This window comes from Anabrus simplex, chromosome 1, assembly GCF_040414725.1.
Source record: "Anabrus simplex isolate iqAnaSimp1 chromosome 1, ASM4041472v1, whole genome shotgun sequence".
In the NCBI taxonomy this organism is placed as follows: Eukaryota; Metazoa; Arthropoda; class Insecta; order Orthoptera; family Tettigoniidae; genus Anabrus; species Anabrus simplex.
Genome location: NC_090265.1, coordinates 1,115,608,199 through 1,115,634,176, shown reverse-complemented (window position 1 = coordinate 1,115,634,176; position 25,978 = coordinate 1,115,608,199). Strand labels below are relative to the sequence as shown.

The window sequence follows — 25,978 nt, the reverse complement described above, 5'->3', positions numbered from 1 at the left end:
TCTCACCAGGGGTGGATAACACGACCGGGCAGTAGCTATGCATAAACCCATCCATGTATTTATTCAGCGAATCGAATGCTCTCTCCTCAGTCGGTGGTTATCCGTGACTGGGAGAGAAGTGTACATTTATTCATGCATGCATGACAATTAAATTCAGTCATGCAATAATTCATTTTCAACTCATTCATGCATTAATGTAGCCATATGTATAGTGTCTGTGAATATGGAGGAGAACTCTGTACAGACTTATGACAAATAATTTAATCACATTTCAGTTGAGAATTGTAGTGTAGATGCGATAAATTAGATAGTATCCTGCCCACTATATTCCCGTGTACCTTTCTGTGTGTATCTATTAGAGCATAGTAGGATAAAAAGAGTACTGATAATAATCTGTCTACGCATTTAACTTGAGTAGTGCTTGCGAATTTCAAACTTGCAACTTTAATTTCTGTTTGTGCTGAGTAGAAATAACATATTGTAATTAGGATACGTCTGAACGTAGTTTAAACATTATTGTAGTCTATTGTAGTCTATTGTAGTATAGTATTATAGATTAGCGTGCTTATATATATTCGTTTACGGCCATTAGAGACCACGTTTGAAAACAATTACATGTTTCTGGAAGCCTTCCTCACAGCCCAGAACTTCAGCATCCTCTCTCTGGCAGCCTGTCTTCTTTCGTCCGTCCACCCACGGTTAAGTTTTGGTTCGTCATGGAATCCCTGAAATCTGTCGATCACTGACCTAAACTTTGTTCGGTTTGAGATGTCTTCCGCATTTAGTCCCACCTGTCTGAGATCCTTTCTCACCTCCCTGAACCATTTGTCCGACACTTATTCAATTATTGTAAAATATTTGGGTAGTATAGTATAAATATCTGTAGAAACACCCTTACAAGAATTCTGTCTTAACTGAAATTAAGAATTGTGTAATTGTTATGGATTCCTTTCGGTATTCAGTAACTACGGCAATTTTTGTCCTGCTTAGGGTGTTGTAGGATAAAAAATATAGTAGACCCTACGACTAAGTAGTGTTGTAGTGTAATAGTATATTAATTACCGGACAAACTGGAGCAAATATTCGTTTACAGGAAGGGGATTTCGGGGTTGGAACAACTTACCAAGAGAGATGTTCAATAAATTTCCAATTTCTCTGAAATCATTTAAGAAAAGGCTAGGAAAACAAGAGATAGGGAATCTGCCATCAGGGCAACTGCCCTAAATGCTGACCAGTAGTGACTGATTAGTTGTTTATTGTCGTGAGATTTTGTGTACTGTCCTAGACAATATTTCTTTCCTTTCATTTTTTGCACAGACAAATTATTTTATTTTTCCTTTTCTTTCATTTTCCGTGAAGAATGGATAAGGAGTGCAAGTGTAGGAACTGTGGGTGTGGCCAGACATTAACGAGTATGAGGGAGGCGCTGGAGAGTTTGGGAGTAATAATTAGGATTCTCTCAGAAGATAGGATAGAAGGTAGGCCTCCTTCAAACAATATACAGGATACAGTAGGTGTAAAAGAGGGATGGGAAGGGGGAATTGTAGAAGACAGGTGGTGTAATATATCAAGGGGAAGGAGATTGCAGGCTAAGAGCTCTATTCAGGTTCAGAATTCAGGACAGGTGTCTGTGAGAAATCGGTACTAGTCACTGCAGGTAGAACAACAGGGGGATTTGAGGAACAGGGAATTGTTGCTCAGTAGTGTGAAAGTAGGAGGAAGGGAAAAGGTAGGAAAGGGAAATGTAGAGTAGAAGATAGGAAAATACTGGTGGAATAGGTTCATGGGAGGAAGAAAAGGGAGAAGGAAGTCGCTTCTGCGGCTGTCAGGAGAAATAGGGCTGACTAGTGGCGGTGGTGGTGATTACTGTTTTAAGAGGACGTACAACTAGGTAACCATCCTCCATATAACACTAATCAGTGTGGAAAAATGAAAGGAGTCCGAGACTTCGAGAAATGAAGGTATCGGCCAAAGGAAGACAAGGGCCACGAAGGGCATGAAAATTAAATACTCCCTAGGCCTCCATAGGTAATACCGTCGAGGTCTGAAAAGAACAAGAGTTGACCAAGGGAGGTCGGATAGGATAGATGAAAGTGAGGAGCCTGGCACAAGTAAGTGTAAGCAATGCCAAGACTCAGCTAGGGCCCAGTGGTCGCCAACCCACGCTCCAACGTTCAGAGCCCCTGAGGCTCCTGTTAGTCGCCTCTTACGACAGGCAGGGGATACCGTGTGTGTTATTCTACCGCCCCTACCCACAGGGTGATAGGGCTGGCTCAGAGAGCAGGGGATCAAATGAGATGGGTAGAGTTGAGGCTCTGGTTATGGGGATTTCCATTGTTAGACATGTGGGGAAAGTGTTTGGAGGAAAGGGAATCAGGGTAGAGTGTTATCCAGTAATTAGGTTGAGGCAGATGTTGAGAAAAGTAGAAGGAAGGAGGAGGGAAGGGAGAAGGTGGTGGTGTTTCACGCTGGTACCATCAACGTAAGGCAAGCAGGTATAAGTGCCAACGTAGTTGGGGTTGTGTGCGATCTAGTAAATTCAGTACGGGTGAAGTTTAGGAAATCGGAAATTGTTATCAGTGTTTTACTGTGTAGGAGGCAAACCGACTGGAAGGTGATTGGGGATTTAAATGTGACTATGGAGTGTGTATGTGGAAAACTGAGAGTGAGATTTCTAGATCATAATGGGTGGGCAGTAGATAGGGATATACTCTCAGATGGCCTTCACTTAAACCGCAGTGGTACATATAAGTTAGGAAATTTGTTTCGAAGGGTTATAGGGAGGTACATTCAGGTAAATGGGGTGGTCTAGGGAGCGGTGATAACTTATTAAGTACCATTACGGTATATTATGTAAGTTGTAAACTTCTGATACGAATAAATAAATAAACCATACTATCTTCTGAATGTCTGAAATAGCTGGTATAGGTCAGTTTTTCTTCTCTCATGTCTTGTTCGCAAAGCATTGAACCGAATCGCTAACAGGAGGAAAAGGAACCGTTCTTTAGTCATTGTTACTCTAAACAATTCCCTTCCTGTACCTACTGTCAGTTGCGAACAGAGACATTGCATATTCATGGCTGGATTTGAGCGTCCCTGATAGCAAAAGAAGACTTTAATAAAGCCTTCAGTTCATCCCTCGCCACTTGACCAGTAAATGTTGCTGTTGCTCCATCATTTACACTTAGGTTGGTTATCATGATATTTGTGGGTGTTCTATAATAGTCTGCATCATAGCTTCCGGTGGATTCAGTCCAAGAAGATGAGTGATTATGTTAGTTTTACGAGTTCTTGAAGGGGCAGGCCGGTCTTTTGATCACTTGAAGCGGTTTTGTCCATAAAACTAATTTGTACGGGTATTCACAAAGTCATCATCCCCTTCAAAAGAAGTTGATGATTGACGTTCTGATCCTGTATCATGGTCACTATGTTCACTATCTTTATCGCCTTCTTCTGCACTGCCATTTGTAAAATTTACTGCTTTTAATTCACTGTCACTTTCTTCACCATCTGATTGCTACAGATAATTTTGAATGTCCTTGGCCAATAAGAGCCTGTACATGATTTCATATAAGACAACAAATGTTCTGAAAATACAAGGGCAACACAACTGCTATTGTGGGGTTAAGCGTGACCCCTTCTCTCGATTTTATCGCAACTGTCACCACTACCTTCACAAATCAAATACACTCTGCAAGGCCACGGTGAGCACTATAAAAATGTATGAAGGCAGGTGACAAACAAATGAACAATCTAGCGCCAAACAAGGAAAAGCCCTCGAGAACGGTCTGCCTTGACCCCACCATAGTAGTTCAGGTTAATATGAATACACATTGAATCCTGGATGAACGTATTGAATAGAGGGTCTTTGCCCTGTTGTTCTTCCTCTTAAAACAACAATCATCACCACCATCACCACTGAATGTACCGAATTGCATAATTGGAGTTTCGCCTATTGTTTCGTCGAACTTTGGGTTGAATGTTATTCTTTTCCTTTTTGGTATATATTCGTAAGTTAGGTATTTTCGTTTCGAAAGATGCGTCGGCGTTGGATTAAATTAATTAAATGTTATAGAGATGAAAATCAAAATGGTAGGCTATTTAGGCTACCGGTACCGTATGTAAAATTTAGACAACGGCACTGTTTTTATGGGTAGCGTATGGTACCGTACTATATATATATATTAGCTTTCCTGTCAATTTGCATTGATTTGGGACAAATTTGCGTGTGTCCAAAACAAATTATACCAATACTGAAAATAATATACAATAATATGAACCGGAAAATGTCTATGTTGGTGCATGATAATGGTCAAAGATTAGATCCTTGACCCTACATTGTACAACATAAGCGACTTTTAATGAGCTCGGGAATTAAACGAGAACTTGCAACTGACCTCTGCTTTTTTGCCAAGAAGACATATCGATCTCTCGAAAGGAAACAGTAGACACTCGTTATTTGGGAGCGCTACTAAATCAGTGTACAAAATATTGAGACACTCACGTATATTTTACCAAACTTTTGTTGATGTAAACAAACCAATATAATGGCAGATAAAGGTGAGTTTTGGTTATGATGATGTAAGTCACCTGTCTCTCTGAGATCACTCATCGAGCGTGCATCGTCTATTAGTTTTATTACCAAATAATTTGAGGTTAATGGGAGTACAAGTGAAGTTTGTACGGCCGTTCATAATGACAGTGTTAATTTTAAAAGTTGTTAAAATAGTGTGTTTATTTCGAATTTTCTTTTGATATTATTGAAATGGAATGTTGTACCCTATTTTGTTTTCTATGTCCAGAACTCTTATATGTGCTATTTCTTAGTAATATTGCTACCCTGTGTTCTTTTGCTAAAATAATTTTATCATCGGTTTCTTATATTCTAACCAAGTCATTCTTTGATTCTAGCCATAACCATTGGGTGTCTGTACTCATAAGAGGTTAGATTGCATTGGTAGATATTATTTAACTGTTGACATGAATCTTAGGAAAACAGTCACATTGGAGACAAAGAGTCTTGTTAGAGACATTTCTTCATGGTTTGTGTTGCAGTCCTCTGTTCTGTTTGCCAGTTTTTATGCCTAAATGAATTGATATTTAAGTATAGTTTGTTAACTGTGATTCATATTTGTCCTGTGTTTCAGTTTTTAGGCTACTATTTCTCACTTTTTTTTTTGTTGTGACCATGTTAATTTTCAGTCATCTCTACTTGCTGATTCCTCAGACATTTTCAGTTGATGGTTCTGTGTGTTTATTCATTTGTAGAGCATTCCACGGGTGAAGCAAATAAAAAAGAAGATGAAGCGAATCCAGCCAGTATGGGGATACAAGATAGTGATAGTACAGTGAAAGCAGGAGGTGTAGAGCCAAATGCTAGCATTGAGGAGCCTGAAAAAGTCCGTGAGTAGGCTATATACTACAAAGAAAGTGCTTTCTGCTGTGTTTTATATATATAGTGACAAGTATCTTGTTAGTCATCATCATCATCATTATCAATGTCCCACTCTAGTCACCCGGGTGTTGTTTATTTTGTTACTCAGAGAAGTAACTTGTTTTACTAACTTGAGAATATTATTTGTGAAGCTTTCAAGTCCACTTCTCAGTACCTGTCAACATAAGGGCAAATATTGTAAATGTCATGTAATATTTGATTATACGATTGGGCATAAGCCTAGTGTAGGCACTCCACTCAATCCACTCATTGCACATGGAGGCTTGGTGAGGGCTGATGCTCTTTTATTCTATACTTTTCACAGGATTGTCAATAGGAGCGTCTTTACGAGCTGTGAACTGTTATCAACACCGGGCGAGTTGGCCGTGCGCGTAGAGGCGCGCGGCTGTGAGCTTGCATCCGGGAGATAGTAGGTTCGAATCCCACTATCGGCAGCCCTGAAAATGGTTTTCCATGGTTTCCCATTTTCACACCAGGCAAATGCTGGGGCTGTACCTTAATTAAGGCCACGGCCGCCTCCTTCCAACTCCTAGGCCTTTCCTATCCCATCGTCGCCATAAGACCTATCTGTGTCGGTGCGACGTAAAGCCCCTAGCAAAAAAAATCTGTTATCAACAGTTAAGGAAATGTTCAACAAAAAGCACGGGACCTATTCCATCCCAGCATTCAGAAGAAGTTATAAACACTAAATTACTTTTTTTTCTTGCCATGCGGGCAGTACGCGCTGTGTTGATAGTTAAAAGCCTCTCGCAGGGAGGGCCCACTTTTCTCATGACAGAGCTTGGCTTAGATTTGCAAAGATAGATTACAGCTACTAACAGAGCCTTTTCTTGTATTTTTACTTTGCTAGTGTTGGTAACGGAAGCAGTGATTGAAGAATTCCGGGAATGAGGTCATGTTGGCGAGTGGCTATGCTTGTAGGCTAATAGACAATGGCGCATTAAATTATTTATTAGGTTATAAAAGTAAATGCTTCAGACTAGCAACCCGTCGGAAGGACATTTGATTGCTTTCAAGTCTTGCAAAAAGAAAAATGCAAGACCGTAACGGGACGCATGGCCCAATACTTGGAAGGAAGGTGTTGATGATGATAAAAGTAAAGGTACATTTGTGGGCGGGTTCAGTGGGTCCCTGGCATTCATAATGAACACAAAGGATTTTAAGGTAAAATTCATATATATTTCTTCGTAAAGTTCTGTGTTACATGCTGGAGTGCCTACACTAGCTGAGTACCGAATACTCTTCTGATGAGTATTGACTGTGAAGAATTATTATTGTAACTTAACTGTTACTGATACATGCAGTGTGTTGTTTTTAAATCAACACAAAAGATACAATGTAAACTCATGTTGATTGGATTTATTTTATTCTTTTCTCTTGTATACCCCTAAATCATCTTCCTCATTTCATTAATATTTTGATCCATAAATTATTTTTTTAATTTTACAGAATTCTGTTAGTAGTAATATTCTCATGGTACTGCATTGTTTGTTTTACTACAGGCTTTACACTTGGGGGACTACTTTGTTACATGACCTCTTGTGTTTCCTATGTACATCTTGTAAATCTATTCCTGTATTTCTAGAATTTCATGTACCTTGTGTAGCCAGTATCCCTCACTTTTGTGTTGGATGCTGATGCACTAACTGGGTGAGTTGGCCAAGTAGTTAGGGGCGTGCAGCTGTGAGCTTGCATCCAGGAGATAGTGGGTTTGAACCCCGCTGTCGGCAGACCTGAAGATGGTTTTCTGTGGTTTCCCATTTTCACACCAGGCAGATGCTGGGGCTATACCTTAGTTAAGGCTATAGTTGCTTCTTTTCCACTCCTTGCCCTTCCCTATCCCATCATTGCCGTGAGATCTATTTGTGTCGGTGTGACATAAAGAAAATTATTTAAAAAGTCCCTCTATATTAACACGTAGGTGCTTACAGTGATCCTCATGAACTACTTTCACTCCAATACAGTAATTGAGAGGACTTTTGGTGAAGTTTATAACCTTATTTTTCAGCCTATACACAATCGTACCATTGTCCGCTGTTAATTTTGCAACTTCGTCAGGGTCTTTTTTCAGTCATCTTTAGTATATCTCCAGAAATCTTATCAATTCTTGATGATTTAATTTTCAACTTTTGTATCTTTTTATATATATCTTTATTATCATTAGTAAATTTCTGTACTTTGCTAATGTTAATCACCTCTCTGTCTGGGCATTTATTTATTTCTTACTCTATACAGTATAACAGTATCCACAAAATAGCCATATGTGTTTCTGGTTCTTTACTCATATCATTTATAAATATAAGAAATTACGTAAGCATTTGATAATACCGCCATGCGACCCTCCTCTCTTAATCATTACAGGATCAGGTAATGATTCACCTTCTCATGTAGTCTCCCATGATGTACTCTGTCAAAAGTCTTGGATAGGTGAATAGTGATACAGTCCACTTGACCTGAAACTAAAATATTGCAATTGGGAGAGGGTGGGTTCAAATCCTACCGTCGGCAGCCCTGAAGATGATTTTCCGTGGTTTCCCCATTTTCACACCAGGCAAATGCTGAGGTTGCACCAAATTAAGACCACGGCTGCTACCTTCCCAATCCTAGCCCTTTTCCATCCTTGTGTTGCTGAAAATCTTCCTTGTGTTTTTTGTTTGCTTTACATCGCACCGACACAGGTAGGTCTTATGGCCTTCACTGTGTTAGCGCAACATTAAACCACTACTAAAAAAAGAAGAAGAAGAAAAGAGAAAAGAAACAAAAATATCTACTGCGTCTCTTTGGAATCCTACAGGTTGAGCCATACTGGAGTAACCTTAAATAAACCTGAATTGCCTTCTATCAAAACCAGTTGGTAATTTTGCAAACATGTCTAATATAATCAAAAGAATGCCTTCCAAGAGCTTAAATGCAACACATATCAAGCTGACTGGCCTGTAATTCTCTGATTTATGTTTTATCACCCTTTCCTTTATTCACTGGGGCTACTGTAGCAACTTCCCATTCATTTGGTATAGCTCCTTGATGCAAGTTATCAGTAGCAACTTTTGCATTTCACTTGTGATAAAAAATATTACAATATGAATTAAAAATTCGAAACCTTCATGACCTAACGTGAAATGAAACAAGGAAAATGATAGTGTTATTGGATTTTCAATGGGCCTATTGGTTATTTCATAAACAACCTCCAAACTCAAGTGCACATAATATTTTGGTCGTCGATAGGTCACCATAGGTCAACTGGTAAGAGCATCCAACACAAAATCAAAAGGTTGTGGCTTTGGATCCCACTGGTGTCCGGTTGGCCATTCTTGCTCTATACTTAACATCACTTTGTACATACTGTGTGTACCGAACATGACTTAAAAGTTGAAAGTTTATTTTAAGTACAGTGCAGTCGTGAAAATTCAATATTCATTGAATTGGCTCACAACGGGCGATTTGCCACACACTCTGCAGTTGTGATGGCGGTAGTGCTGGAGCTATAGCTTAGATCCTTTCCAATGAAACGAATATGACCTAGACCTCCATAGCTCAACTGGTAAGAGCATCTGACATGTAGGTTCAGATCCCACTGGTGTTCGGTTGGCCATTTTGTTCTGTACTTAGCATCTCATTATTATTATTATTATTATTATTATTATTATTATTATTATTATTATTATTATTATTATTATTATTATTTTCCGCTAGTTGTAGGTACAATTTATGAATGGTGAATGAAGAAAGGGCATAGCCCCACATGCAGGAAAGTGCCTCCATCATCTTTGGTACATATTGTAAGTGCTGAACATGACCTAATACATTGAAGTTTATTTCGAGTACAGTGCAGTCGTAAAATTCAATATTCATTATGTTGGTCCCTGTTCCGGCTTGATCTACACTGTTGGTACCAATGTGAAAAACTACCTTTTTTTTTTTTTTTTTGCTAGTTGCTTTACGTCGCACCGACACAGATAGGTCTTATGGCGACAATGGGACAAGGAAGGGCTAGGAGTGGGAAGGAAGTGGCCGTGGCCTTGATTAAGGTACAGCCCCAGCATTTGCCTGGTGTGAAAATGGGAAACCACGGAAAACCATTTTCAGGGCTGCCGTCATTGGGGTTCGAACCTACTATCTCCTGAATACTGGATACTGGCTGCACTTAAGCGACTGCAGCTATCGAGCTCGGTCCCTTTTCTCTTTACCGTCCTCCTTCTCTTCTACTTTCCTGAACTCTGCCAACCTAATTATTGAATATTACTCTACCCTGGTTTCTGTCCCACCACACACTTTCCCCACATGGTGAACAACTCAACCTTACTCACCCCATTATACTCCGTACGGCTTTACTTCTAAATTGACATTTTGGTAGATTTTGGCTCTGTCTGGTGGTTATGCGCTGAAGCATAGACATCCAACCAATCCCAAGCTGTCATTCTTATAGATTTATATCTGCAGAGCACGATCTCGAAACCTAGTTGCCTGTTCTAATATTTACATTCACCATGTGGTTAACCTATCTCGCTCATCGTGTATGCTATTTGGTATGGTTCACGATATTTTACATTTTTCTTCAGTAATTAGTGTGTTTTTCATATTGTTTGAGGGTCCAGTGACTCCGAGATCAGTAGAGTGTTCCCTTTGTAGGCCATAACCTCCTCCTGTGCCAGCCATTAGCGGTGAGTGATGTGTTATATCCTCATTCTCTTTTATTCGTAATAATATATTCTCTTTTAGTGTCATATGTTGTTAGTAAGTGTAGTTTTTGTGAATTTATTTTCAATCAATATTCATTAGTTTTTCTGAGTACGGTATTACATTTTACAAGGGTGTTTTACCACAGCCGTATTGCATCAGCTGTTCTCGCAGGGTAGTATGCGGGCAACAGAGGAAAGGGGATGCTCATTTGCTTTGCGAAACTTCAATTTAGAAGTAAGGCCGTGCGGGGTATAGATGCCTTCCCTGTGTGATCTATCTTCCCTGATGGCTGCAGAACCTACTTCCTCCTCCCTTATCTTCCTTCTCATGACCCCGTTCCACCTCCCTCTTTGTATCCTCTGTTTAGTTTGTCTGTCCTACCTTTTATTTTCCTCTTATTTCCCCCACCTCTCTAACGCTTCCCTGTTCCCCATCTTCCCTCTGCTGTTCTCCCTGCAGTGACTAATACCGATTTCTCACAGATACCTCTCTTGAACTCCCTCCCTAATGAGAACCCTTAGCTCTCATTTTCCTTCCCCTTAAAACAGCCCACCTGTCTTCGACAACTTCTTCCCATCCTTCCTCTTGTTCTTGTCTACTGTACATACCTTACCCTTTACTGGGAGTGAAGCCTACCTTCATTCGAGTTCTCCTTTAGAATAATAATTATCTCCCTCAAACTCTCCAACTCTTTCCTCCTACTTCTAATACCCTCTCACATCAAGTTGTCCTTATGGTGCTGTTGCTATGTACATTTGACTGTTTAAGGGTATTCAAAATATGTGGTGACAAGTTTACCTTCATATAAAGGTAATTCTATGTTTTACAGGTAGACTGGTACAAGACTAATAATTCTTTTAACCTTTGGTTTTACGATCCTTTAATGATGTGTGCTGTTCTTTAAAGAGGTAACTATTAGATCATGAATGGCACTTATAAGGGGAAAAAAATGTCGTTGATTTCAAAAATATTTACAGTTTGGTAGGATTTGGTGTTAAATGCTTTCCAAATGCAATGCGTATTTGTATAGAAACGAGTAACTGTAATAAATTATGTTTGGCAGTCTACATAGAAATGAACTTATGTTATGGACATTATTGGGACTTGAATCTTCCTAGGTTTTAGACTAGTCGTCGCCATAAGACCTATCTGTGTCGGTGCGACGTAAAGCCCCTAGCAAAAAAAAAAAAAAAAAAAAAAAAAAAAAAAAAAAAAAAAAAAGTTTTAGACTAGTGCAGTCACCAAAGTCCTTTATAGCAAAGTAGTCGTCTCTGTCTCTGAGTCAAGGTGGTATAGCTGCATAGAAATTTAATACTACCTTTTCTATTCTTCTTTTATGATTCTACAGCCCTCTTTAAGTCTTGGTTTTCTCTTCCCTTTGTCACTGTTCAGTACTCTTCTTTTCTATCCTTTCACTTCAAAAACCTCCAAATCAGTCTTCATTGTTATGGGCAGGCCATATCCATCGTATAAGTGACAGCAGACACCCTCGGCAAATTCTGTATGGTGAACTCAGCACTGGCAAGAGGACTCGTGGTGCTCCTCTGAAGCGATATAAAGACCGACTTAAGCAGACCATGAGAAGAGTAAATATAAACCCAAATAATTGCCATATTCTCACATTGGATCGCCCTCGCTGGAATGCTACCATCTCAGCTGCAGTTGCACAGTTTGAGCAGGAACATCGAAGACAGGAAGAGGAAACTCGCCAAAGAAAGAAGCTACGTCAAACACTGCCATGTTCCCCACTTTCCATCGGATGCAACATGTGTAGCCGCATGTTTTATGCAAGAATTGGTCTGATAAGCCATCAGCGTTACCTTCATCATGTGGACTAAGGATTACGGAACTGCAGGCAAGAAACAAAAACTCAGATATGAGTATCAGCCGCCGCCGTCACCGACGAATCATCATAGTTTGGGCCTCTCTGTTCTCCAACTTACATAAGGTTTCCGGAAAGTCAGTTTCTTGACTTATTATTGTGTTCTCTTCTGGAAATGTTCCTGACCCATCTTAGCTTCTGGTGTTTTATGAATGTTACCATATGAGATTCTTTATGTAGTTGTGTTTTATCATTCTCCAGCTTCATTTCTCTAACTTTTGTCCATAGATCTTTCTTAATGCCTTTCTTTTGAAAGTTCAGATTTTTTCCTCATCATTCTTAGTTAAGGACTGTGATGGTGGTGGTGGTGGTGGTAGCGGCGGTGGCGGTGGTTTTAAGTGGAAGTACAGCTGGGTAATCTCTTAACGTTAACCCTTAGTTATTTGCAACTCCCTTACTAACATTCTTAGATGTTAGCGGCATTCCATGCCGCAATATAATTTTTCATTCTTTTCATCATTTAGTGACTTGTAAAAAGTTTAAATTTATTTCTGTGGAGAGTTGTACAGAATCCATGAGAATCCATTGAGAAATTCTTATCAACATCAATGAATTTATCAGTGAATGTCTCATTGGGAGGGATAGGATAAAGACATACTTGCAATTCATGACAAATTCATTTAAACATTCTGATGAATATTTATTTTAGAATTAAAAAAAAAAAAAAATTGTAATGAAAGGAAATTCATAACTTCAAGAAATCAAAGGATGGAAACTGCTTTCCAACTAACAAGAACCGTTTACAATAAACGTCTTTCATGGAACAATAAGATACGACATTACAATACAGTAGTTAAATCTGAAGCCAGTAGTTAAATCAGAAGCTCTCTGAATGAAAATGAATAAAAATCTCAACATACAACAAAAGGGATTAAAGGAACAATTAGAAATTAAAGAACGAAAAATCATAAGAAAAATCTTAGGACCAAGATCATAAACACAACTCATTACCCTAAACCTAATAGTGAAATATACAAGCACATTTCCAAAATTACAGATGCCATTCGAATGCGACGAATCCAATTTGCAGGGCATTTGGAACGAATTAACCCTAACAGACTTTCACATCAAATTTACAAATTTGTACAAAACAAGGCCACTGGACCAAAGTGGTACAAATTATTAGAGAAAGACCTCACTGAATTAGGATCGCCAAATCTACAAGATTGAAAGGAAATACAAAATATCATTGAAACACAGGGATTTGAAGAACAAGAAAGGAAACTCACACGATCAGCATGGTCGAAGGACCGGAGATGTGCACAATCATTGAAGATGAAGAACTACTGGGCAAAAAAGAAGGCCGAAAAATGTTGATCCTGCATTGTCCTAGGTGACCCCTTCTTGAAGAAGGAGAAGAAGAATAAAGATAATCCACAAACCTACTATGCTGGCGTAGCAGGTGAAGAGGTGATACTCCCGTGTGGCGCGTCCCAGGTGGCGGATAGGGGCGTCCTAACCGGCTTGCCGGCGGATTTGAGGGAAATAAAATACATCTCGCGGACCAAACACACAACCCTCTGCGGGTGGGGGACGCACATGTAGAATACACCCGCGGTATCCCCTGCCTGTCGTAAGAGGTGACTGAAAGGGGCCCAAGGGGCTCTCAACTTGGGAGTGTGGGTTGGCAACCACAGGGCCCTTAGCTGAGTTCTGGGATTGCTTCCACTTACTTGTGCCAGGCTCCTCACTTTCGTCTATCCTGTCCAACCTCCCTTGGTCAACTCTTGTTCCTTTCCGACCCCGACGGTATTAGAGCATTCGAGGCCTAGGGAGTCTTTCATTTTCACGCCCTTCGTTTCCCTTGCCTTTCTTCGTCTGTTACTCCATTTTTCGATGTGACAGATCCCTTCTTTTTTCTTCTTTTTTTTCTTTTTGTCTACCCCCTGTGGGTGGGGGATGCAAACGAAAAATACACCCACGGTATCCCCTGCCTGTTGTGATAGACGACTAAAAAGGGCAACCAAGGGATGATTTTATTAGAACCATGAAACTGCTTTTGATTAGTACCATCTCGCTGGGAAACACCATGGGTCGCCTTTACTTGCAAGTAGTACCACTATGTTAGGTCAGTGGCCTCTCGTATACACCAGCCTCCCCACTTTAAGAATACATGCGAACATCAAGAAGTACTCACTTTCTCCACCGGAGCGCTGCAAGCGCGGCCAGTCAGAACGAGCGGCACGCAGTTCCCCACAGCTGTTAGGCCTACATTCTAATGATTTTCCTGTTGATCGGCTTACTGTTTAAGTACTTCACCCTCTCAAAACGTTCAGTCACTTCATCTCCAATGTTTTTTAAGATACTCGGGATAAGAGTTTTGCAGATTACCTGACCTAATTTCTCAGCATGATTAGAACTGTCATTTGAGTCACACTTTTAAACCTCCGAACTCTTCAAAACAGGCAGAACTATGGTAGTTAAAGTCGCACAAGCTCCTGTATTAACAAATTTTGCAGCTTCACACACGAAATCATTAACAATGTTTATAATCCACACCAACCGTTCTGATGGATAGAAGAAGACATTACACCGATTTTGCTTAAAAATTATGTCCATTAGTGGAGAACTGCATTTTTCTTGTTGAATTAGGCTACGGCATGATTCACAAGTTACCTCTTTTCTTATTTCCTTCACAGCGAAACCGCTAAGGAAAGCAAGCGATGCAAGTTTAATAGACACTACCTCCAGACCTGTAAAAGAAATAAGGGTATTAAGTTTACTGCATAATAACAGTATGGTTATTATTTAGAATACTGTTATCTAATAACCAACAGTAAATAAATTTTGTAAAAGTGAGTATCATACAATGCGGCTTGTGAAGATTTTGCACGATTTCTGTCACTGTTCATGGAATGTTAGGGATCACTTCCGATGGGACTGATTGAGATGACTTGACACAGCTAATAACATTCATCTCACGAGTATGTTGATTTCGCCGTTTCAAAGGAATTCCTATCTTCAAAATTTTGTTGAGGGCATGTACTACAGCCCTTGAATCCAGCATGTCATTGTTGCCTGAAGTTCTCCTCAAAATGCTAAAGAACATTTCTAGGGAATCGCTGTTAAATACTCTAGGTAGCACAAAATGAAAGCCAGAGGACAATAAGTATCGGATACAGAGAACTGTAGAACACGTAGTTAGCCGAATAGCCTCGTAAGTTTCATTGCTGAGAAAACTCGCTCCTTGCTCGTGGCATGCTTCCTTCACATCCTCAAGATATACCAGAAACTCACTCTCCAGCCAGTGAAGCCTGTCATCATCTGTGTTGAAAAAATGGACCTTGTCAGGGCAAAACTTAGTGTTGTTGTGACTGCTAACATCATGGATATTGAACCATTTCTGAATCATTTTCATGAAGTATATAGTCGTTGTGCAGTCTTGGAACAAGTGGGCTTTTGGATGTCCAGAATGTTTTTGGAGATATTCCAGAGCTGTTATTACTGGCATAGAAAATATGTCCTTCGCTCGTTTCACATTCATTTTTTCTATGTTGTTTGGGCTTACATGTTTTCGGGTCAGAAAGCGAACAGGTTTTACCACTTGACTTGTTTGCAGTTCATATAAATTCTTCATGTGAGAGCCACTTATTGTGTCTTCTCCGTCAAACATGGTCTTCTCTAAAAATGTGTTTCTTATGTTCTTTAAAATGTGACATTGGTCAAATGCAAGAAATAAGGGTCAGTTCGGGTCATTTGGGTGAGTAATTTGTGGCTTCAAAATCTTGCTTTGCTATTGGAAAGTCGTCTCGTCATATTAACATTGGTCTTATGATTATCGGAAACTAGATGTATTAAAAGAAATCCACAAGCCTCAATCTCTCTGATAACAGACAGTGTCAAATTATACTGTTCCTTGCCTGAGGTTCATTTGGTAAAGAAGTACGCGGCTGGAAGTCTGTACTTAGTGCATAATCTCGCTATTATAAAACAAAGCAAATTATTGGCGAGAATTTCAGATTCCCTCACATTCTTGACGTTCTTAATTTCGGATATAGTATTATCTGGAACAGATGTGGTTTGGTGACCAAAGAAAGTATCTAGCCTTTTGTCTTATTGCAATTGTTGTTTTATTGCCATTTCATCCACTATCTAGGAACATTACTCTTTCAACCTCATTCAAACGTTCAGATTCTAAGGTTAATCTCTCTCACAAGGTTCGTAACTCCTGTGTCGCATGAAGTATCACTCAAATACCTGGACAATGTGCTCTTAGAAGGCAACTTTAGTATATTTTTCCTAGCATACCTATAACCTTTGGGCGATATGCATTCCCAAACTATACTGTGTTTCACCGTGGATTCTGTCTATCTCGGAGAGCATTTCTCAAAATTCGCTATTTGCTCAAGAAGGAATGAAGACTTGGCATTTGAGGGATCATGCTCGGCTGTTTTAATTATTCGTGACAAGCCTTTATGATAATTATTGTTATAAATCTCCAGTTCGTTTTCAAGACGTGAAAGTTTAGCCCGCGCTCTCCACAGTTTTAGTCGCAATTTATTTGTTTATATTTTGAGTAGTTTCTCGTCTAAAATGTCGTGCTGGACATCAACAGAACGATGAAAGTCATGATTTGCGGGACACTCGCGCAGGGAAACACCTGAAGTATTACTTTCATCACAGCTTGGCCCAGTTGACTCATATTTCCGTTTCTTACCTTTGGCACTGAATGTTTTATAATAGGTCTACGTTCTGCTTTGATCTGTTGGACTTTGTAAGATGGATAAGAAGGGAAAAGAGAGGAAACAGCAGCATCCTGCAGTTTCTTAATTTTCAATCCAGGTCGATAGACTCATGAAAATGAAGACTACATACCACAGAAGATCTAGAATGTAAATTGGGCCTGAAGTCTGCTCTTGATATAGCTTTAAGCCAGTTTAGGTCAGTTCGGTTGGGAAATTCGTGAAATGATACTCCTTTCACTTTACTACTCTGGCTTGTGCAGCAAGGCACGCAGCAATACACCATTGTTATTGATAGATAGAAACCTGCAATAGGACATTAATATGCCAAGTTAATGTAGCGTATGGCAAGATCGTAAGCAATAACTAATTAAAGCAAATATGTTACGATAGCCTTCAGTGAAGTAATAAATTAGATTAAAAGGGTATGAGAAACTCGAACGGTGCACGAGATTTAAGCATACCTTGTAATTACTTTTTAATAAATTACTACTATTACATACCTTCTTATGATGAAATAAATAGTCTGTACTTCCACTAATATTACAACTCAACACAATCTCAGTAAACTACATAAAGAAACAACACTCGACACATTGTTTACTCCGCCTTTCTTGTTGTTCCTAACGTGCCTTCAGCGCGGGTCTCGTCCACGCCTTTAGCGCCACAGCGGCCAGAGTAGTCCCTACGTGATGTTCGCAAAGAAACACGCAAGCCCAGCAAGGTGGGAAGGCTGAGAGGTATACTAGAGGGCGATGGTTAGGTACACCAGAGGTTTGTGATTAGTAGCAGCAGAGAGTGGGTCACTGTGGGTTTTCATTACCCGTGATTAGTATCACTGTGAGAAACACCACGGGTCTGGGCATTACCTGTAATTAGTACCACTATATGAGCGACACCGTAGGTCTGCGTTGCCTGTGATCAGTACTCACCATATGAGGAACACCACAGGAATACCGGCGCCTGTGATTAGTACACGTAGATGAGGAACACCATCGGTTTGCGTTGCCTGTGAGTGACGTCATTATGTGAGAAACACCATAGGTTTGCGTTACCTGTGTGACGTACAATACTTGTGAGTAGTACCATCATGTGTGGTATACCGTGAGTCTACGCTACTTTTGATTAGTACCCCACCATGACAAATACCATGGTTCTACTTTACTAGCGATGAGTACCATTACGAGGGGCCATTGACCTGGATTTTGGACCCCTTTGAACAACAAGCATCCTTGATTCTGGATTGTGCTTTAGGTGTGGTCCCTTGGTCAGAAATAATCTTTTTATGGTAGTTTTTTGGTGGGATCCACCGATTGTTTTAAATTCATATCCATCCATTCATTCTTCATGACATTTTTTATTTTCGTCAGTGGATGATTTTGAACTTTTAATTTGTCATTACATTTCGTACCATTAGGGGCCGATGACCTAGATGTTAGGCCCCTTTAAACAACAAGCATCATCATTATCAATAACGACAATAATGATCTTCACACATCATCATCATCATCATTTCCCAACTCCAGTTTCTCAGGTGTGGTGTACAAGCGCTCGCCATCTCCTTCTGTCTTAATACATCTTCTGTTCCAGTACATCCTCCCATTTTTGTCCTCTCTCCTCCACATCTGATCTTACAGTCTCTATCCAGTGTTTTCTTGGTCTTGCCTGTGGTCTTCTTCCAATGAGATTAAGGTCAAAATATTTTCTGGCAGGTTTTCCCCTGTTCATTCTCATTATGTGCCCATACCACTGAAGTCTGCGTTTCTTTATGACACTGGTAATAAGGAACCTCGATACCAGCTACTTTCCTATTCACTTCATTTCTGATCTTGTCCTTTCTGGTAGTTTGGTTCATGGTTCTAATGAATCTCATTTCAATTGCTTGGATTCTACTGAAGTCTTTGTTTAGTAGAGTACATGTCTCTAAATCGTACGTGAGGATTGGTACAAAGTAAGTGTCGTACATGATTGTTTTTGCTTTTTGTGGTATTTTTCAGTTTGATGCTCTTTGTGTCCTGCTGAGTATTTCCTGCCTAACAGTGTTGTCATTCAAGATTGTGCTTCCGAGGTACTTGAAGTGGGAAGCTGATTCAGTTTTACTCCTTCCAGAAATATATTTGAGCTTGTTCCTTACCTGTTGATGGTCATTTACACTGTCTTTGTTTTGCTATCTTCAGTCCAAAATTTTTGAATCTATTGTACCATTCGTTAAGTTTCTTCTGAACTTTAGTTTCTGTCTCTCCCCATAAAAGCACATCATCAGCAAATACCAGGGCGTTCGGTTTCACTGTCCATTTTCTTGACAGATTTTATGATCTTGTCCATTACTATTACGAACAGGAGTGGTGATACGGCACTTCCTTGTTGGACACCTCTCTTTGTTTCAAACCATTTTGATTGTCCGTTGCCTATCTGGACACAGCTGTAGCACTTCTGGTATAGCATCGTGACTTTGTAGGTTAAGTACTTTGGCACCTTTAGGTCTTCCAGATATTCCCATATTTTGTTTCGAGGAACACTATCATATGCTTTTTCAATGTCCACAAATGCAATCACAAGATTTCTTCCATATTCCCAGTACTTTTCTGTCAGCATTTTTACTGAAAAGATAAGATCCACAGTACTTCGACCTTTCCTGAACCCGTGTTGTTCTTCCTTAAGCAAAGGTTCCACTGTCTTCTCACACAAAAGAGATAATGCTTGAAATAGTTCTTTTTTTCACACTCGCACAACAAAAAATTCTACCTGATGCTAAACAAGCTCAAGAAAGAAACACTAGGATAAAACAAAACTGATTGTTAGAACAAATTAAAATAAATCATCAATACAGTTAGATTCTTGACTTAGTAAAGGACACTTTTCATCAGTTGACAGAACGAACAAAATAATGCTCGTAATGAAAGAATTCTACACTAGGACTAAATACTGATTACAGCAAAGGGTTAGCAAAACACTGAGATCCAGAATAAAAATAATAAACATTCTTCATTTGATCAAGAGTACTTTGGTGTACAGAACTCAACTAGAACCAAAAAAAGGAACGGTGAATGTACAGAACTCTGAAGCTGTCACAGTGGTGAAGAAACCGAAATTAGTTGTCATCGTATGTTTCAGTGCTGCAACTGTTGCAAATTCTTGTACACATGGAATGATCCCTGCAAACAAATCATGTACACTGTGGACAGCATGCAGTTGTCTTACTGTTTCTGTGCTTTCTACATTCGTGATATGGGCCTGACTTTGCTTGCTCACGAGAAGGTTGGGGCAGTACTGACACTTCCCAATATTTAGAGAGAAATGCTTTTATATCCATAGGGAGGTTTGTTACTTTTGACATATTCTTCAAATAGTCTTCTAAGAGGCTAAATGCTAAACCTTAAAGAAAATCCAAATGGCATTTTACTTTTACTTCTGTATTTGATTGGTTATTGGTACAGCCCGGATTATATGCAATATAAAAAAGAGAAATACCGTATGTACAAAAATATGTGGCTAAAATTCACAAATTGTGTACTTAAATATGTAATAAATATGCAACTTAGTATCTAAGCTTTATTTGATGTATTCTTGTACACAGAAAAGGAAACAAAACCGAAAAAAGTTAAATGTGCAGATGTTATTCAAACTCTCATTTTCATTTGGAGGTGCAATTAATAACTAAATATTTTTTCAAATTTTCTGCAGTCATCAAATGCCTTCTGTCTGTTAGGATGTTCTTATATATAGAAAAATATCTTTCAACTTCACATGAAGTCACTGGCGCATATTTCAAATGAGGAATCGTCCTGGAAGATACGTTCTCATTCTCAGGGAGTTGCACAGACTCACCGTTAACTATTGGCATACTTCTTCTTAATTCTCAATCCTAAGATTGGTTGGCAGCAATTCGTCTTCTCCACTCTTCCTGGTTAGATGGAAGAGAAGGCCTGAAGGCCTTAATCTTGCCAGGTAAAATAAAACATTACTAAACTAAACTAAACTAAACTCTTCTCTGTAATCCGCTAATTTCTTCATTTTCACATATGAGCCTGTTCCTACGTCATCTCTGATCTGTCTTAAATATTGCAGTCTAGGTCTTCCTCTTCCTCTTTTACCTTGAATCATTCCTTCCATGATATTAACTATGAAACCATTGTGCCTATAGAGATGGCCAATTAATTGGTCTCTTTCTTATTGTTGCTAAAAAGGATCTTTTTTCACCTATTCATTGAAGAACTTCTTCATTGGTGAGTTTTGCTGTCCCTGAGATCTTTTCCATCCTTCTCCAGCACCACATCTCAAATGCTCCACATGCACTAATAGTCCACGTTTCTGAGCCATACAAGGCCACACTCCAGACATATCACTTAATAAATCTCTTCTTAGTCTCCACATTTAAATTCCTTCATGTAAGTAGTATCCTTTTCTTGTAATAAGCAATCTTTGCTTGGGCAATTCTGTTCTTTATGTCGACTGAACGTTTGCCATCTGGAGTGATTTTACTTCCTAAGTAGGTAAAGACATTTACTTGGCTTAGTGGTATATCACTAATTCTGATGTTGACTGCAATATGTTGGTGGTTGCATACCATTATTTCGGTCTTTTTTGTATTAATTTTCATGTTATACTTATCTCTCAATATCTTATTCTTATTAATGCACTTTGTAATTTTTCTTCACTTTCCTCTATGACAGCTATGTCATCAGAAAATCTTATCATTTTGATTTCTACTGCATTTGTCTTTATCCCTTCCATATCCTCTTTACATTCCTTAATGCCTTTCTCAAAATACAGGTTGAACAGCACTGGTGACAAATTGCATCCATGTCATACTCCTTTCTTTATATAAGCCTCCCATACTTCACCATTTATGTTTATACTATTCGTCTATTTCTAAAATCTAGACCAACACTGGTCATGATCTTCATTAACATATTCCAGTTCACATTATCAAAAGCTTTTTCTAAATCCACAAATGCAATAAACAAAGGTTTTCTTACGTCTAGCATTTTGTCTGTAACCTGTCGTAACGTTAGAATAGCTTCTCGTGTGTCTCTATTTCGTCTAAATCCAAACTGATCTTCAGCCCAATGTGGTTCAATTTTATTGCTTATTCGGTTATGTATTATTCTTGTCAATATTTTTGACATGTGAGACAATAGACTCTAGGTGTGATGTTCTTCACATTTTCGAGTTCCTGGTTTCTTTGTTATAGAGATTATGAGAGACTTTTTAAATCTTCTGGAATTTCTCTGGTTTCACATATTTCCGTGATCAGTTTAAACATATAGCCGTGTGTTTCATCATCCAGTCTCTGTATCATTTCTCCAATTAGTTCATCACATCCTTATGCTTTATTAGGTTTCAGTTCTTTCTCAGCCTTAAGATATTCTTCTTTTGTTAAAGAGGGTCCCAGTTGATCACTTGTTATGTTGTCTTCATTTTCAAGGTCATTTGCTCAGTAGGATCTTCATATAATGTTTCTATGTATCACTTCCATCTTTCTCCCACTTCTTTGCTCTCAGACAACAGTTTTGCAGTCACTTAATATGCTGTTACTACGGCCAGTGACTGTTCTGAATTGTTTCTTAATCAATTCATAAGCAGTTTCCATGTTTCCTTTCTCCATTCTTTCTTCTATTTCTTTGCATTGTCTCATTATATATACTTCCTTAGCCTTGTTTGCTTTTCTGTGACACTTTGAGTTTTTGAATTTCCTCCTTTCCTCTGTAAGTTCAAGCACATAATCTGTAACCCATGGTTCTCTTGCTTGTTTCGTCATTTTCCCTATTACCTGATTTGCAGCTTCTGTGATAGAGTGTTTAAGGTCCATCCATTTCTCATTTATTGTACCATTGGGTATTTCTGCGACGTTCTCTTTTACCAGTGTTTGATAGTTTTCCTTGATTCTGTCTTGTTTTAGTTTCCTGACATTATATCTGCAATATTTTTCCACGTTCTTCCTCTTCTTTCTTAGTCTTAAATCAGATTTTAACAATTCTGGGTTGTGGTCAGTCGCTACATCAGCCCCTGGATAATTTTGCATTGTTTGACTTGGTTACGGTATCTTTCCTTTACGATAATATAATCTATTTGGTATCTCGCTTTATCTCCAGGTGCAGTCCAGGTCTACCTTCTTATCTTGGGCTGTTTAAACAAGGTGTTTGTAATTATTAGTCCTTTTGCTTTACAAAAGTCTATTAGTTGTTGTCCTCTGTCATTTCTTACTACAAGACCATACTGACCTACAGTCTTCCCATCTTCTCCTTCACCAACAAAAGCATTCCAGTCTCCAAGAAAAATGAGGTTCTCGTTGTCCCTAATCATATCCATCAACTCCTCCTACTGATTATATACCTGGTCCACTTCTTCATCTGAATGATTCGTTGTTGGCATGTATACCTGTATTATTTTCATGTCAACTGGTTCATTTTCTATTCTCACCATAATTATTCTATCACTGTATTGTACATAGCTCTGAACTCGTACACCTACGTTTTTACTTAATACTATTCCTACACCTGCATGGTTTCCTTTTTCTCCAGAGTATATAATTCTAAAGTTATCACTCCAAAAGTCCCCCTTCTCAGGCCACTTTTTTTCACTCACTCCTAATATGTCTATGTCATGTTTAGCCATCTCCTTTTTTATGTTCTCTAGCTAAACACAAATGTTGAGATATCGTATATTCCAAGTTCCTAAGATCATATTTCTTGTGTTTCTTCCACGCTTTGTCTGTGATCCCAACCGGAGATCCGAATTGGGGATTATTTTACCTCCGGAATTACATTTTGTTCCAAAGCCCACCATCATTGCTGCATAACAAGGGATATCCAGCGGATCTTTAATGGTCTGGTTTCCCTCTGGCCTTCTCCATCCTATGTCGTTGACCATACTGGTTCTTCCGCCTTTAGGAGCCGTTTCTCACTCCAGGGGCAAGAGAGTGCTCTACCCTATACCCGCTCATCCGCCCTCTCGGAGGCCGTTGGCACTTGGTAAAGGGGCCCCTTATCTCGGGGGGGGGTATTCGGTTCATATCTTCTATCCAAGAATAAAACCAAGTTGGTAAGACTTGGAGTTAGTTCTTCCGCCCTCCAAGCCATTGGAAGACCTTCTCTTCCACCTTAGAGATCGTTGAATTTGGCATACATTTGAGAAATTAAAAAATCCTGGGATCTTTTTCAATACATCATTGAATGTTGCTGAGACAGGCTCACCAGTTACTCCCGGCACAACACTCAGTTTACTGATTGCATTTTCCACTATAGACATTGATGGAGGGGCAGTCCCGAAGTTTCCAGCTTTGTAATGCAGTTTGGAATCCAACTAAAATTGCTTGTGATGTATGCAGTTGATGAAGCCACCTTTGAATCTTGAAAGGTACTCAAACACAGACGCTGCACTTTCAGGAGGAAATGTTTCCACCACTAATAAGGCACGTCTGGTAACAATTTCTTGTAGCACTGCATGCGATAGGGAGATTTTCAGAAACCTTTCCTTGTTGGTGATACTAAAACATTCACTTCAGGAAATTTTTCTCTCATGATCTCAGCTGCTCGATGTAATCCATGTGCCAAACATTTGAAGTGTACCATATTGGGGTAAAACACAGACAATGCAACCGCAGCTTTTAGCATATAGGATGCAGCATCGGAGTAGAGCACCAACACTTTTTGTTTGTTAACCCTAGCTCTTTAAGTCCGTTGTTATTAAATCGCAAAACTGTAGCATGATTTGTCTCTTCGAGTGGTTTGCACTAAATTAAATAAGACTTACACAAAGCCTCTGGATCCAATTTACTTGCTAGGAGTTTTGCAATGAAATGACCCAAGGCATTGGTCAACTTATCAATGGCAATCCATATGTATGAATCACCAAGTTCAGCTCTAATCGTTCACACCGTGTCAAAGTAGTAGGAGTTCAAATAGTTTTTCTGGATTGTTGATTCATCCGGAATATTAAAGTTGCAATATTTGCGTAGGATTCCTTGAAACCATGCACAAATCTTTATTAAATTCTACGTTAGAATAAGGAAAATATTCCAGCGCCCCTTGTGTAAGAAGAATTTGTTTCTTCAACAGAGAAAGTTTTTTTTTATTTCTCACATGATTAGTTTTTAAATACTGTTCTAATTGTGACTTCATGGAGCACCCAATACGTTTGTCACACACTCTGCATAGGATGATTTTACCGTCACTTGTAAAGGCTTCATCAGTAGAAATCCAATCTTTTAACTTTGACACTAGTTTGGATGCGACTGGTGCCATAGTGATTCACTAACTGTGACTCAACATGGTTTGTGCAAGTATTTTCTTTCACGGATTGTTTTTGCCAAGAGATCATCCCAGCCGCGGGGTAACTTTAACTTTGTGTCTTTCTCTGTAGTAGCAGCGACAATGTCATTGACCCACCCTTCACACTGTACAATTACTTCTTAAGGGATGTACAGACCATCAGCATAGCTAAGGGATGCAATTCTTTGACAGAATACTTCATTTTAAATTATTAAATTATTTTTAGATGTTAGAGACACACAGACTTTAAAAAAAATTTTGCCGGGCTAAGTGGCTCAGGCGGTTGAGGCACTGGTCTTCTGACCCCAACTTGGCAGGTACAATCCTGGCTGAGTCCGGTGGTATTTGAAGGTGCTGAAATATGTCAGCCTCGTGTCGGTAGATTTACTGGGACGTAAAAGAATTCCTGCGGGACTAAATTCTGGCACCTCGGAATCTCTGAAAACCATAAAAAAAGGCGTTACTGGGTCATAAAGCAAATATTATTATTAAAACTATTTTCAAATGTTTAATTAAAGATCTTAAATCATGTAAAAAAAGAATTGTTTTCTTTCAAATGCGCAATATCCTTCAAAATATGTAAAATATGTATTATCTATCCAAATATTTATTATACATCGAAATAATCCTGGAATAATGGTCCTTTTAGTGTGATTCCCCAACACTTTTCTTGTAGCTACGTATATGGGAACAGAATATATAATTATATATAATCTGGCAACAAAAATAACATGAGCATTTATTCCAGCCATATCCAAGTATCGGAAGAAAGTAGCAAGTGGCTACCTTCTCGTTCTTCTATGAGTTGAGTAGTTTGCACACTTCTGGTTCACTGTGTCAACACTGCCTTTTGTACAATTGTAGTCCAGAATGATGTCAGACTTCCATGTTTCTGGGAAAATTTCATTTGTGCTGTGCATAGTAGATGGCAGAATTACACATTTGTTCACTTTTGGAGCATAAGAAACGAGTACAGGTATCTTGGGAGCCAAATTCAAAGACTTTG

General features: G+C 39.1%; 1 protein-coding gene across 1 annotated transcript in view; it reads left to right on the top strand.

Annotated features, from left to right (window-relative positions):
- Positions 1-4,440: 4,440 nt before the first annotated feature.
- sds22 (protein phosphatase 1 regulatory subunit sds22) overlaps positions 4,441-25,978 on the top strand; it is a 214,026-nt gene continuing 192,488 nt past the window's right edge. Inside the window, exons 1-2 of the mRNA XM_067137327.2 lie at positions 4,441-4,560; positions 5,269-5,403. Of these exons, the coding sequence (XP_066993428.1) occupies positions 4,548-4,560; positions 5,269-5,403 (148 nt within the window). The 5' untranslated portion in view covers positions 4,441-4,547. The remainder of the gene's footprint in view (positions 4,561-5,268; positions 5,404-25,978) is intronic.